Source organism: Cyanistes caeruleus, chromosome 5, assembly GCF_971803275.1.
Source record: "Cyanistes caeruleus chromosome 5, bCyaCae1.hap1.1, whole genome shotgun sequence".
Classification (NCBI taxonomy): domain Eukaryota; kingdom Metazoa; phylum Chordata; class Aves; order Passeriformes; family Paridae; genus Cyanistes; species Cyanistes caeruleus.
In genome coordinates, this window is record NC_141705.1 from 9,556,240 (window position 1) to 9,571,617 (window position 15,378).

General features: G+C 36.0%; 1 protein-coding gene across 3 annotated transcripts in view; it reads left to right on the forward strand.

The window, feature by feature from the left end:
- Positions 1–15,378, forward strand: part of HTT (huntingtin) — a 79,782-nt gene that overhangs the window by 22,820 nt on the left and 41,584 nt on the right. For all 3 annotated transcript variants that reach the window (XM_023925587.2, XM_023925588.2, XM_086889442.1), the window contains 17 exons: positions 780–891; positions 1,418–1,558; positions 2,210–2,368; positions 2,459–2,556; positions 4,019–4,158; positions 4,984–5,047; positions 5,437–5,537; positions 7,061–7,207; positions 8,224–8,344; positions 8,592–8,668; positions 10,769–10,920; positions 11,313–11,515; positions 12,306–12,432; positions 13,106–13,233; positions 13,907–14,017; positions 14,603–14,680; positions 15,118–15,341. In XM_023925587.2, coding sequence (XP_023781355.1) covers positions 780–891; positions 1,418–1,558; positions 2,210–2,368; positions 2,459–2,556; positions 4,019–4,158; positions 4,984–5,047; positions 5,437–5,537; positions 7,061–7,207; positions 8,224–8,344; positions 8,592–8,668; positions 10,769–10,920; positions 11,313–11,515; positions 12,306–12,432; positions 13,106–13,233; positions 13,907–14,017; positions 14,603–14,680; positions 15,118–15,341 — 2,183 coding nt within the window. The remainder of the gene's footprint in view (positions 1–779; positions 892–1,417; positions 1,559–2,209; positions 2,369–2,458; positions 2,557–4,018; positions 4,159–4,983; positions 5,048–5,436; positions 5,538–7,060; positions 7,208–8,223; positions 8,345–8,591; positions 8,669–10,768; positions 10,921–11,312; positions 11,516–12,305; positions 12,433–13,105; positions 13,234–13,906; positions 14,018–14,602; positions 14,681–15,117; positions 15,342–15,378) is intronic.

The window sequence follows — 15,378 nt, forward strand, 5'->3', positions numbered from 1 at the left end:
CAACGTAACTCAGGTTGCATAGGGAATCTGAGTTACAGCCTGAATTTTATTTAGCATAAGGTGAATACCTAAATGTTGATATCTTAAATGCAATCACCAGCAAAGCCATACCAGAACATGCTACTGAGAGCACAAACCCCTTTTTTCTGTGCATTTGTAGGCTACACTGATACTTTTTTACTTGAAATATCTTTGTGCTGATTGCTACCTGTGTAGGTAACTTCATGATCTCCTCAGAGATTAGTCTTTGAGCCTCCTGCTGTTCTAACTACAAGTTACTGATTTCCTCTTACATTTTTTTGACTTCATCTTTGGACCTTGTTCTGAGCTGGGGCAGAAGTTTCATTTTTGGCAGGCAGAATTAGCTGAGCTCGGACTATTGGGGAATTCTAAGTGTCAGACTATAGAAAACTGTGTCTTCTTCGGAAACAACTTAGAAATAATATGCTTTTCATACAAAGTTTCCAAAGTTTGATGGCAACAAGTGGTTTAGCATGCTCTTCAGATGCTTGTAGTTGAGAAAAATCTACAATATAATGTTCCTGCAATAAAATTGAACCAGTTTTTGTACTGGATGTAAACTTCTCTCTCCAGAGCCTTCCATTTTGAGGCTTTTTTGGGGAATATATATTAAACTACATATGAATATTATATATTCATTTTGTATTAAACCTTTATACATTTGAGGATGTGCAGTATTTCTAAACCTTGTGCTAATATTTTATTTCAATTGAAGATTAATTTTTCTCTGTATAAACATTGTGATTTGCCTTCAATAGCCCTCCAGGGTAAAGGGGGACATTGGACACTATACTGACAGAGACTCTGCTCCTTTGGTGCACTGTGTGAGGCTGCTGTCAGCTTCCTTCCTGCTCACTGGGGACAAAGGAGGTATGTTTGTCTTTGAGCTTCATTGGTTCTCTGTGTCTCTCAGTGTACAAAATTGGAAATGTGGTCACTTTGCTCTGTCTTGTTTTGATCTCACATTATTGGAAATATTGGATGTTTTTCTGTGGCAGTCCCTAAGCTACATCTACATTTTTTTTTAAGTACATCCAGGGTTGGGGTTGTATTTAAAACACTTTCCTGTCATGGTATATGTCTGATTTAAGATTTTTGTTCTTTTTCCCTTTTCTAAACTCTTACTTTCTCATGTGCCCGTATAATGCATTGGTTTTGAAAGGAAGTGAGCTGGAAGTATGTTATGGCTGTATTTGAGTATTTCAAGTATATTTCAAATACAGTTTATTTGAGGAAAGCAGAAAAGCAGCCGTATACTGGAACTGCTTCCTCTGCCTTCATATTTTTGTCCAGGCTAAGCTATTTTACTTTATATAGCGTTATTAATTAAATTTAAAACAATTCATGAATCTTCTAAATACCTCCCTTTTATATAATTTTTGTTTCTTCCCTGCAGCTTTAGTTCCTGATAGAGATGTGAGAGTCAGTGTAAAAGCCCTGGCAGTAAGTTGTGTTGGAGCAGCTGTTGCACTTCACCCTGAGTCTTTCTTCAGCAAACTGTATAAAACACCTCTGGAGGCAATGGGAGAAGAGTATGGTATGTTGCAGTTCACATAATCCATTTTAATAGTGTGGGTTTTCAAATAAGTGAGGCAGCATCTATGCTGAAAACTCCAAACCCAGTTTAATATTTGTGAACAAATACTGCACAAATTGGAATGAACGTGCTGTGTGTGTGGTGAGGTATATTTTCTGTAGTAAGATTTAAGTTCCAGTGGATGAGCTTGTAGAGCTTCTGACAAGTTGAAACTGTTTTAAAACAATGAGTATGTAGAGGGAGTTTGTTTATTTTACAGATGTTTTCTTCTGATTTAATTCAGTCCATCTTTATAGATAGTTTCTAAGCCATTAGGTTCATTTTTACAAATGAATCACAGGGACCTGGAGTATGCAGCTGGTTTGATACATTGACCAAAATGCTTCTTCATTTCCCTGGAGCACTTTGTGTACAGTTGAAATAAATCACTAGTGTTTTTATATATGTGATCATTGGCATGAAAGGTGTGATTGATCTGTAGATTGCATGCACAGAAAGGGATCTCAGAAGGGGAGAACTATGGTGGGCATATTCTGGATGTGCTGATGTTGATTGTCCAATAGTTGAGACCTCCATTGTAACATTTTTTTGAATCAGTAAAGTCTAATACTAGTATTTTTAAAATAAAGTAGTTGTAACTTATTTTCTTAGAGGAGCAATATGTGTCGGACATTCTGAACTATATTGATCATGGAGATCCCCAGATTAGAGGAGCTACTGCCATTCTCTGTGGAACAATTGTCAACTCCATTCTAATTAAATCCCGCTTTGATGTGGAAAAATGGCTAATGAATGTCAGAAGCTCAACAGGTAACAATTTATTTAATGGATGTATTTTTATTTTTTAATGTAAGATTGCAATGTTTCATTGCTCAATTTTTTTATTTTCTTTTTTTAAAGGAAATCTCTTTTCCTTGATAGACTGCATACCTCTGTTACAGAAAACATTGAAAGATGAATCCTCTGTTACATGCAAACTGGCTTGTACAGCTGTGAGGGTAAGCAGTAGGAATTTCTTTGCACCACTACAGATCACAGGCTTGTGATTCTTTACTGGGATGTTGCTATGTGCAGATGTCTAAACATGGAGCATAAAATTATTTCTTACTGAAGAACTTTACTGGTGCAGAAAAATAGTTCTGTGTTTAGATTGTGTAGCATTATAATCTACTCATGATGTTTCTCATGAGAAATGTACTGGTATGAGTTTTTATGTTACATTAACCAACAGTAGGATGAGTGCAGTAGATAAAAAGGATATCTAAACTAAACAGGGGAGTGTGAACATGTAACACCTGGTTGTAGCCTGTATTTGGAGAAATGACAAGTCAAATAGCAATTATTTTCTGAAATAATAATTTTTATAATTCAGTGTCAGGAAGACAAGCAATTCAAATTGGGTGAGAAATCCCTCAGGCAATTGCTAAAATAGAGATGACAGCTGAATTAGTGAGTGGAACTTAGAGTATGTGAATTTTACTTCTGTAATAGAATCTGTGGAAGGTGTTTGGTGATAAAGCAGAGGGGTGAAGGAGTGAGCTTTCATTGATGGATTTTCCAGTACGGTAGAACACAGACAAATTGGAGGCTGAGGGGAGTTCTTTTATCGAGGGTAGGTGACAATTGCAGCTGGAAGACCAGTGAGGCAAAGCATAAATTTTAGTAAAATGTGGATAGTTTGTGTATGGAAAATATGGTTCTATGTGCGAAGAGGAGGGTCTTGTGATACAGCTGAGGGAAGGAAATCCGGGTAGGTAAATGAGGGTGTCTTTTTAACCTTCTGTTCAGCAATGTTCATGTTTGTGTGTAGTGATTTCATGTGCAATTACACTTGTGATAGTGGCTTTTTAGAAGACTTAACCAGAATTGTTCAGTTCAGGCAACTTAATACTAGTAAACTTTGGCTCTTGCTTTTTCTCAGTATATTATGTGGCCTAACTTTACTCATTTTGGCAGAAATGTTCTAAGCCTTTTGGGTTGTTAATCCTCAAACAAGGAAGTAAATTTTGTGTAGTTAAGTAAGACACGGAAGTGTGGAGTTCTGTAACTTTTTCCAAAGGTCACACATTGTGTGTGTAGATGAACCTTAAAATATGGAGGTATGACTTTTTCCAAAACTTTGGAAATCAGAAATGGGTATCTAAATGTACCCTGTGGAAATTAGGAGACTGTTTTTGAACAGATGAGAATATAGTGCTGGTGGTGTTTAAGCCCTGTGAGCCCTCCTTTGGAGGATTGCCCTCTGATCTGTAAAGCCTGCATTCCACTCCAGAGGTTAATTTCAGCAGCAGGTTTTAGCAGTTCACGTGGAGATGGTGTTCTGGCTTTGCAAGGTACCTAGCTCTTATGCAATAATTTTTTTAGTATTCTAAAGAAAACAGGGTTTTTTTTGATGACTTTCATTCTGCTTTTTGGAGAATCTCTGCTATAATATAACTGAAAGTTGTTTTTTCTTCTCAGCATTGCATCATGAGCTTATGCAGTAGCAGTTACAGTGAACTAGGTTTGCAATTGATCGTTGACCTCCTTGCTCTGAAGAACAGCTCATACTGGCTTGTAAGGACAGAACTTCTGGAAACACTTGCAGAGGTAGATTTTCGGTGAGTGTTTATGTATTTCCCTGGGTGTAGTAGCTGAAAGTGCAGTGAAGCATAGGAAACTGTAACTGTAATGGTGCAATTTCTTCTGAAGCATTAATGAGTTTCATAAAACTAATTCAGATCAGTAAATCCTGTATGAATTCCTTTGTCAAGTTACCACTGACTACACAACCAAGCCCAATCCTAGTAATACTGTATTGAAGTTTTTAGTTCATTGGTCTGGTTTTTCAAGTCTTCCGTAAATGTGTGATTAGAGAGGGACCACATAATTTGGAATCTCAGTTTTTCTGTGCAGTTTTGTGTATTTTTGAAGAGAAAGTCCCTGACTTGTTCTCTGTTGTCAGCTCTCTGTAGTCACTCAGTTTCTGAGAACACTGAAATAAATATGACTTATTCTTTTTCCTACATTATCTCATTCTCTATTGGTTCTTCCAAGCTGAAAGACAAAAGATGTTTATATGAAAATTTTTAAAGCTTTCCACAGTCATACAATAGTGGACTCTCTGTGAGTAGTGATGTTTGGAATGTGTTACTGTCTTTTCAAAATAGTCTGATGATTCTCTGCATGGGGAAAAATACAATTATAATCAATATCTTTAACTAATGTTTTTTTAAATGGAAGGACTATTTTTCTTCAGTTACACTAGCCAGATAGTAGGTTAGCAAATAGCTTACCTTTTCTAAAGGTTGCAAAAACTGTTTACTAGTTTTATTTTCCCTATAGTGGTGTTTTTAAAAAAATAAACAAAAAGAACCCGCAGAGCAGTGAAGGGAGAAATAACACACAATGTTAACTAATGTACTCTGAATTCTATTTTGTTATAGGCTAGTCAACTTCTTGGAAGGAAAGGCTGAGAGTTTGCACAGAGGTATTCATCATTATACTGGTGTAAGTAAATTATTCAATCAGTATGTTTAATCCAGTATATATTTTTAGATTAAGGTACCAGTGCAATGTCATCAATTTGTGTTTTAATTCTGTCAGCGCTGTTGTATTTTTTTGTATAAATAGACTCACGTCCTAAAACTTACTAGAATTGGGAATATGCCTACTATGGAGATTCAGATATCTTAGTTTTCTCTGGTGGCTTGTTGTTTTTTAATTTATGAAAAATTGACATTTATGTAGTTAGAGAATGTGGTTGACAGTGTTAAGGTAGAGATGGTCTTGCAGGCTTGTATGACAGATGAAATCTCACTTGTTAACTCTGTTAACAATATGGTCAACTGATGAAAATGATCAGTGAACTTTATTTACTTTGCTAATTTATTTTCTAGCTATTAAAGCTTCAGGAGAGAGTACTTGAAAATGTTGTAATAAGTTTGCTCGGAGATGAAGATCCAAGAGTGAGACACGTGGCTGCAGCTTCATTAATGAGGTATATGTGACATTTTTATTAATAGGAAAAGAAAAAGTAGTTTATAAAGATACTTGCATATTGATGTATACCTATAACTAAAATAATCACTTGAGTGTTTCTAATATACATAATATATAGATATATAATTGTTCAAAAGAGAAAGGGGAAACAAATGCATCTTTATGGTACCAGGAACATGCATCATTCTGACTCATCAGGCAATTGTACCTTGCTTTCCATTAGCAATCTAATTACATTAAATTACATTCTGAGGGTCACTTTCAGTTTCAACTTCTTCAGAATATTTTTCTTCATGCTGAAGTAGTTTGTTCAGTAGCCTGGCAGTGGCTGATCAACTTAAAATGTTGCAGTTCTACAGATTTGTCCCAATTCCTGAGCACTGTAGTTTTCACATGGTCATACACAGTGTATCTTAAAACCTTTCTGCTTGCTGATCATAGTGCAGCAGCTAATTTTGTTTGCAAAGGAGGTGTTTGCTGTAACCTACTACAATTATAGTTGCTGTACAGATAAATGGACCAAAGGGTAAGGATTAGTTGGTAGCTTATTTACTGGGATTCAAAGACTTAAATTTTATGTTTAAAGAATTTGGGAGCTGTAATACTGAATTCCTGGTATATTTTATTATCAGAGGAGTTTCTTTCCTAGTTTCTTTACACTATTAATTGCTGTCCATTCCCAGTAACAAATAAAGGAGCACAAAACTTTTCAAGTTCTGACATTTATAAGTGTTTGTATTGCCAGAGCAGCTCAGCAGAGCAATCATGAACTGTTGCATCATAAATTTTGTTGCTTTTGTTATTTTATTTATTGATTCTGAAATGGAGTTATTTTATTAACTGAGTGGTAACAAGTTGAACTCTTTTTCTATCTTCATGCTGACTTAGTGACAGGAGGTGTGTTAAGATAGGAAAAGACTTAACCTGCTCAGGAAAGCTACTGCAAGCTTGCAGAAACCCCTTTAAACATCCAGTATGGACATTCATTGGAAGTACTCTCACTGAGATTACAAAAGCATGTGTACAATAGCTTTTCACTTTTACATGAGTTGGAAATGTTGTTGTTAAAGAAGACTGGATTTGATTTTATGTTTAGGTTTTGCTGTATAGAAATCAGATGTTAAAAATTATTCTTTTCAGGTAAAAATTATTTCTCAGTTGATACAGATATTCATGGAGAAAATATCTGGGAAGATCAGGGAACAGCAAGGGAGAAGTAATCTATTGTTGTATCTGTTGTAGTATGTACAGGGATGTATCTCCAGAAAAGACATTTTATTTCTATTACTGTATGTCTGGAGCAGTTGCTTTGTCCTGACTTGAGCTCTTTGATTGTAATGAAGAGCAGTTATATAAAGATGAATTTAACTTAATGAATTTTGGTAACAGCTTTTATTTACAATTAGATGCATGTAATTACCATATGTAACTTGCTGAACTGTATATTAAATGTCCTTTAAACTGGGTGTTAAATAATATCTGAATAATGATTTTTCTTTTTGACACTTAATTTTCTTTCAGGCTTGTTCCAAAGCTTTTTTATAACTGTGATCAAGGACAGGCTGACCCAGTTGTGGCAGTGGCACGAGACCAAAGCAGTGTCTACCTGAAACTCCTCATGCATGAAACGCAGCCCCCATCTCACTTTGCAGTGAGCACTATCACCAGGTGTGTTACATGTCTGGCTTTGCTTCAAAAGGAATGGAGACTCATATTTCACTTTGTAATGTCTAATATTGTAGTTAAATCCTTCAAATCCACCTGTTTATGAATTCCTTTTCTAGTCTGTAGGAGCATCTGTAGAAGGTATAAGCTCCACAGAAACTGACTCATGTTCAGAGGATATGCTGAGAGTTACTGATGATGTGCTCACACACTGAGAGTCCTTGTTTTGAGACAGTTTCTTCTCCCCATTCTGAAGTCCCCCTACTTGTCCATTAAATTATAAAATGGGGTGCAGCTTTTCAAGCTAATTTTATGTATGTTACAGTTCTTCATGTGTGTTGATCCAGATTTCTAACTCTCCACATCCTATTTAATGATTGTAGTTGCAGAAGGATGTACTCCCTTTATAATTTAAAGATAAATTCTAGTTTTGATAGTGTGATCTTGTCGTATTTTTGCTGCCAGCTGTACTTCTTTTGTCTTATAGACAGTATGAGTTGTATATATTTATGGGGGTTGTTGGCTTCTATCAGTTTGTCATACAAGTTTTTAATTATATATCGTTTGGTAAATGATCTTGATCGTGTCACTTAAGATACATACTACAGTATGGACCCAATAGAACTTTGTGGATTCAGTGTAATTCTGGATAGAAAATTAACTTTTTCTACAGCAATAATCCCAAGCTTGTGAGCATGCATGGATTGAGCAGCAGCAAAGACTAACTTTAAATTGGTGGTCATTTCTCAAAGTATCTAGTTAGATATTGACGGTTGATCTACTATTTATATTTTTATTTATGAATTAAATAGTAGTTACTAATACAACCCCAAAATATTACAGTATAAAATGGTATTTAGACTATTCTCTGGTTTTGCATGATACAAGCAGTCTGTGAAATATATAATAGTAATTTAAGTTTAAATACTTAAGTTTTAAAGTAATAAAATTAATAATTTTTAATTGGGATGGGAGTTTTAAAATACATGTTTTAGTGGGTGTAAATGTTTTTATTTCAGAACATACAGAGGTTACAATATGCTGCAAAGTCCAACAGATGTTACTATGGAAAACAACCTTTCAAGGGTTATTGCAGCAATTTCTCATGCACTGACAATATCCACTACAAGAGCACTTACGGTGAGTTTTCTTACATGTGAGGTTTTGTACATACGAGTTCCTTTGAGTTTTATTGCCTACAGTAGCTGACTTCTTCCTCTTTTGCATGCTTGCTTTATTTTTTATGATTTTCTGACTATATTTGTATCTGCAGCTTTTGTACTTTGACAATGGCAGTAGTAATAGATTTAATTCTCACTCTCAAGATATCATATTGCTAACTCTTCCTGTGGTGAAACTAATTCAGTTCTTCATGTTTACTTTTAAGTTTGGCTGCTGTGAAGCTTTGTGTCTTCTCTCCACAACATTTCCAGTCTGCACCTGGAGTGTGGGATGGCACTGTGGGTATGTTCCCTCTTTTGTTAATCGAGCTTCTGAAAGTCATGTTTGTGATACAGAAGTGGACCCAGGCATTGGAAGTTCTGGTTTAGGTATATGCTGTTAAGCTTATCTTAGCAGTTCTTTAAGAACTTCATGCAGAATACAGAAGACTATAACCTCAGGTTGTTGTCAGGGTATTAAGTGCCAGTATTTGTCATCCCTGGATCCACAGTGTCTGTCACAGGGATTGGCTGCAACTGGTCTTACAGAAAGATAGATATAGTCAGCATTCTGAAATATGATATAGGAGAAAATATTCCATGCTTTTGAAAGGATGTTTATCTTTGAGATATTGTATTTTGTAGTAGCTCTTTGAAGTTTGAACATTGAAAAATGGTGGGTCAAGGAAGTTGGTTCATCTTGGCTTCTATAATAGTGTCAGGTGCATTTAAATTGGTCCTAAGTGTTAATATAGGTAATACATGATAGTCCCAAATTTCTTTCATTCTGAAGAGTTTCTTCAGGATGAAAATGTACAGGTAGCAGCCTAAAAGCTTTGATTTTGCCTCTGATTATTAGTGCTGTGCCATGTGAGCAGTAAAAGTAGCTACTGGAGATGTGCACCTGTGCAGCTGTTCAGTTTTTAAATAGATTTATCATAATTTGTGTTGATTTTCTTTGTTGCAGTCATTGTGTCTGTTACACTATTCAATTAGGAAATTTTGTCTTGCTTTAAAACCAAAACCCAAACCCAAAAAAGCAAGCATCCCTCAGATGCTTTTTTTGTCAGCAGGCCCTTGCTGGCCCTAAGTGTGATGTGCTCTGTATATGTAGTATAAAAAGTGTGGTCTATTGGTAACAAATGAAGTAATTCAGGATGTGAATAGTATTTAACCGGAAAATAAAATCAATATATCTTCTAGCTAGCGTAAAAATGTTGTTTTAAAGATGTGTCTAAGTGATCCAATGATATAGCCTTTGCCCTTTCCTCTGATTCCTTCTTCACAAATTTTTGGCTAGTTTTTATACTAATTTGAATTGTAATTTTATTTTTGTGAAATGATAGGGACATTTATTGTTCCTGATAATCAGAACATAATAATGTGGATAGTAACATGAGAATTTTACCAATATACCTTCCTATCTTAGGTGTTGCTCTTATGATTAAGAGGTTACTAGAACTGCTGCATTCCAGCTCTGTACCACTTAATATGAATTAAGTCATGGATTTCTGACTGTATGTGAAGTAAATAGTAGTTACCTGTGAAAATACTTTACAAAAACCAAATAAAGGCACTATAATTAACCTCTGGAGCTTCAGCAAAATAATAGCTATACTTAGTGACAGTTTAATTTTCTGAAACTCCTGTATTTATGTTAACCAGAGTAACTATATTAGAATATTTTAATTATTTCAAATTAAAAAATATTTTGAAAGATTTCCAGGCTTCCTTTATTTAGTGGTTATGTACAGTCTTTTCCTGAAAGAAATTGTAGTATTTAGGTCGTACAGATTTGAAGTGATGTGTGTAATTCACAGAGTATTCTGCCAAACATCTGGTGATCTCTGCTTAGTCTTACTTAAACTTGACTTCCATGGGAAAATCTGGTCTTATAATTATTGTCAAAGAAAATACAGAATGCAGCAGAAAATTACCAACTTGGATAGTGTTCACTCAAAAAATACAGAGGATTTGATGGAATGCAATTGTTTAATTAATTTCTTGTCGCTTCAAAATTTAAAATTTAAAATTTTGTTACATTGCAGTACTACAGCTAGTGTCTCCCATCCCTGCCTTGCATATACACAACACTTAAGATAGTTCAGGACTGTAGTGGTTAGCAAATAAATACAGAATTCTTCAGTTCATCAGTAGATGTCACTATAGCCTTGATATTTGCTGTTAAAGATAAGGTAATGGCTCTTAAAGAACCCAGAGTATTGTCAGGTCTCTGATGCAAAATGCTTTCAGAAGTTGTATTTGAGTGTTAAATGTGTATTTCTGTAACACAGTTTTCATTTCGTTAGATTAGCTATCTGCTTGACTGTTGGTTTTCACAAGACTTTAAATTTGCCAAAAGGGTGAAAACAAAAGTCTTGACGTTCCAAAATTAAACTTCCAGTGTTTCCCAGCCAAGTTCTTCAGACGAAGCTCAGAAGGGCTGCACCATTGGTATGGCTGGCTTGGTCCTGTCTCTCCTTTCATCAGCGTGGTTCCCACTGGACCTCTCAGCACATCAGGATGCTTTGATTTTGGCTGGAAACTTGCTTGCAGGTAAGGCAGGAGAAGAAAAGCAGGACGGTCCTAATATTTTTACCATTAGGGTTAGAAGGGCCATATCTGACTCTATTCTGATGGTATGCCATGAGAAGCTTGCAAGATTAAGCAGAAGAAATAAAGAAGGAGCTTGCACCCAGGAGGTTTGAAGAGAAACTGCCTCTTCGTAGCTAAGTTGCAAATTTTCTCCAGTTGCCAAAGGCCATGCTTAGTACAAGCTGGGTACAAAGAACTGAAATTTTTTTTGGTTTTGTTTTAAACTCTGTGGCTACTCCTGGCTTTGAAATTCTGATTGAATTTCTGGTCATATAGAGATGATAACCATTTCTGCCCTCAAAATTTTCTGGTGCTTAATTCCAAGTTTTGTGTTTTATTTCCTGTAATTGCAGCAAGTGCTCCCAAGTGCTTAAAGAATCCCTGGTCTGCTGAAGAAGATGCAAACCAAGGTGCTGCAAAGCAGGAGGAGCCCTGGCCAGCTCTGGCGGATCGAGCTCTTGTCACTTTAGTAGAACAGCTCTTTTCTCATCTTCTGAAGGTCATTAATATTTGTGCACATGTGATGGATGATGTTCCTCCTGGTCCAGCAGTAAAGGTATGTATTAAAAAATAAAATTATGTGTCTTAAATACTGTTGAACACATTTTAGACTTGATACAGGTATCTAATTCCTTGATAATGACTCCGCTCTGTGTAGTAAAGCAAGTACAAGAAAAAAAAATGCATCTTTTTCTTCAGTTCTGCAGTGTTTAAAATATTACCCTAAATTTTGAGTCTTTATTCCTGCTGACTTCACTTGAAACATTAATTCAGTGAGGGGTATATAGAGTACTTGGAGTATTGGATTGCATACTCTGGGAAATGTGTTGACTTCTGGGTTCGTTGTCTGGTTGTAATGCACTGAGCTCCTTTTGGAGCTAAAAATAATTCTCTTATCTTCTGAATATCCTGTAAAATATTTTGACTTCTGAAACAGCTTATATGAGGTACTTCCAGGTTTGGGGGGTTTTGAGATTTTTTTGAGGCATATACATTTAGAGACTGATTTAGAAACTGTAAGACAGGATTGTTAAGATCAGTAATTTGTTCATATTTTAAAAATGTTTGAATTTCATTTTGACACTCCTTTATCTAGAATCAAAAGGAACTGTAGTCATTGAGCTCTAATTTCATCTCATTGGCCTATGCTGAAGTTGAAAATAAAGTAGGGAATATTTTGAACTATTTCCTTTTGCACAGGAAATTCATGTCCTGAACCTGAAACATTTCAATCTAATTGACATTAAAATGAAGGGTAGTTTAAATAAAAGAACATGGTTGTATTTGTGTAGAAGAAGAAAAACTACTCGTGCTTACAAAACTAATAAAGCTTCTTTTAATTCTAGGCAGCATTACCTTCTCTCACAAACCCACCTTCTCTTAGTCCGATTCGGAGAAAGGGGAAAGAGAGGGAGTCTGTGGAACAGGCATCTGTGCCCATGAGCCCTAAAAAGAGTGGTGAAGCAAGTCCAGGTAGGCATATCATTCCTGTTAACCCTTCTATCTACCTGCCCCACACCATGTGGTTATGACAGAGAGAGAAGAAATAAAATTGAGTAACCTTTCTGGAGTTTCAGTTCAAGAGGCTGGCAGGGTATTGCATTGGTGGAAAGGCAGCTGTGGGTGGTGGCTTCTTTACTGTTTTGGTTTTTATAAGCTGAAAACTAACCGTACTTTTCAGAACCAAAGCACTGCTGAATCTTTTTCCTCACTTCTTTGGAATCTACTCAGCTATTGACTAAAGTAATTTTTGCATGAATGCTACTTAAAAAAAATTTGAAAGTTGCTTTCCAGCTTTTGGCAGGAGTGGCTTATATTGCTTTTGAAAATTAGATTCTGAATCTTGAAACCTTTTCTTACCTTAGTAATGAATGAAGGAAACACTTGTTAAATCAAGTTGTTAAGTTTTGTAAATTGTACACCTACTTTAGTACTGAGCCCTCTGAGTTAATTTCTCTCACCATAGCAGGCTGGATCATTGGAATGCTGTTCATTTTCCAGTTGTGCACTGTGTGTTTCTGCAGTTTGGAATATACATGGATTGAAAAAACCATGCTGTTTAATAATGCAGATGTGGTAAATTATGTTGTGCGTCATGAGCAACCTAGAAAATGCATATTGTGCTAATCTATGATATTCTTTTAAGCTTCTAGGCAAACTGATGCTACAGGACCTGTTCCAACAAGTAAATCATCTTCGGTAGGAAGTTTTTATCATCTTCCATCATACCTGAAGTTATATGATGTCTTGAAGGCAACTCATGCTAATTATAAGGTACTGCATGATATTGTTTGACTGGACTGCAATGGGCTTAGATAATGGCTTGGTTTCTTTCAAGCAGTCTCTGCCTCTGTCAGCTCACTTGTTTACCTGTGTAAACAGTTTATACACACAAAAAAAGAATTTAAATAAAGATCACAACTACCACCAATAAAAACAAAAACTGGCCAAACAAGAACCCATGATAGGCATTGTCACCCTGTTGTTTCTCTGCTGTCATTGTTGCTGGTACCAAATGACTCTTTGCTGGCTTGGCAATGCTGAGTAAATCCCCATGGCTGTCCTCGCCACACTGTATTCCAGGATGGGGAAGCTTTTAGTTGAGGTGACAGAGAATGCATTCCCTAGAGAGTTGGTCACCTGATATGTACACTTCAAGGACTGTGCTCTTATTACACCTACTGTGTTTATCAGAAATGCATCATCTGACTCTATTCCTTGTCAGTGTCCTAGGCCTTCCTCAAGCAAGAAGATCCCTATTTTTTCTTAGTCAAAATGGAGTCCTGCCTTTCCAGCAATGCATAAGGCAGTCTAAGCTGTCAGTGTGAAATACACTGAAATTTTATACCAGTGATCATTTTGTGTCAATACCCACTTCTTCCAGTAAATTGTATCTCCTTGTCGAGTAACTGTTAAGAGAAAACATGGTTTTATTTTCTGGGAACAGGTTACTTTGGATCTCCAGAACACTAATGAGAAGTTTGGATGTTTCTTACGGTCTGCCTTAGATGTTCTCTCTCAAATCTTGGAACTTGCTACTCTTCAGGACATTGGAAAGGTATAAGACTTGTTTGTTTTTTCTTCTATAGTTAACTTGTCCTGTATCCCTGGTCCTTACTGGGAGAAAACGCGTATCAGTGATTTCAAAATTGCTACTCTTCCAAGGGGCAGTAGTCCTAGAAGTGTTGTGCTTCCATAAAGTTGAATAATGTGCTAAAGCAAATTCTCCAGTTTGCTGCTGTTGAAAACTGGAATGATTTTTTACTTTTTAAGTTTCATGTGGGGATTTTTCTTCCCAGCCAAATAGTTTGCCCTCAGTCATTCCCTATATTCATATTTAAATATACAAAATGTCAGAAAACCTATTGCCTTTCTCCCTCTCCTGTGTCTTGATACTTTTTCTCTTTGACTGTGGTGTTAGACATTATAGTATTTTAAGATGAGGAGGAAAATGTTGAATTTTATATTTTTTTAATTCCATGATTTCCCTTAATTTAGTGTAGTTTTACTTAGTACAAAAACCTGTGCTACTGACCAGCTTTCACTGTAATGTTTTCTACAATAAAGATATAATATGAAAAAATATATAAAAATATCGTCAAGAAAAACACAATTTAATGCACTTGTTTTTCTGATTTTCTAGTGTGTGGAAGAAATTTTGGGATATCTAAAATCATGTTTCAACAGAGAGCCAACAATGGCAACAGTTTGTGTACAGCAGGTAAGGAGTTATTTTTTGTGTTATGTGAGTGTTAATCCTGATTCCTTTGGCCATGCTTTTAAGGGAAGTGGGATGTAGAAACATTGGCCCAGGTGGAGCAAACAGCATATTTTCGTTCATTTTCATTACTTGTTCTGTAACTTGATACTATCTGAATGATGTAGTTTCCTCTTGAACTGCTTCACAGAACTATTTTAGCTAATGTTCAGAAAACGAGCTTGTTTCCTACCTTACCAAAAGTGTTCTTTAGCCAGTTAACTGCATCAAAAAACCCTGGAAAGCAAAGAACTGACTGCCCTAATTATGGATTTCTTGCAGGCTTCCAGTTAAAATATTTAGGTTTAAGTCCTCAAAGATGAATTATGGTGAGAGAAAAGTCAAGGGTTTTTTCCTGAAATGTTAATTTTTCGTCTTTTCCTTCCAATTTTCTTCTCTAGTTATTGAAAACATTGTTTGGGACAAATCTGGCTTCTCAGTACGAGGGCTGGTCTTCAAACCCCAACAAAGCTCAAGGCAAAGCTCAGCGCTTGGGTTCCTCCAATCTGAGGCCTGGTCTCTACCACTATTGCTTCATGGCACCGTACACACACTTCACACAGGCCCTTGCTGATGCCAGTCTGAGGAACATGGTTCAGGCTGAGCAGGAGCATGATGCTTCAGGGTAACTTCCTTCCCTTACACCGTACTGTTAACTCTAA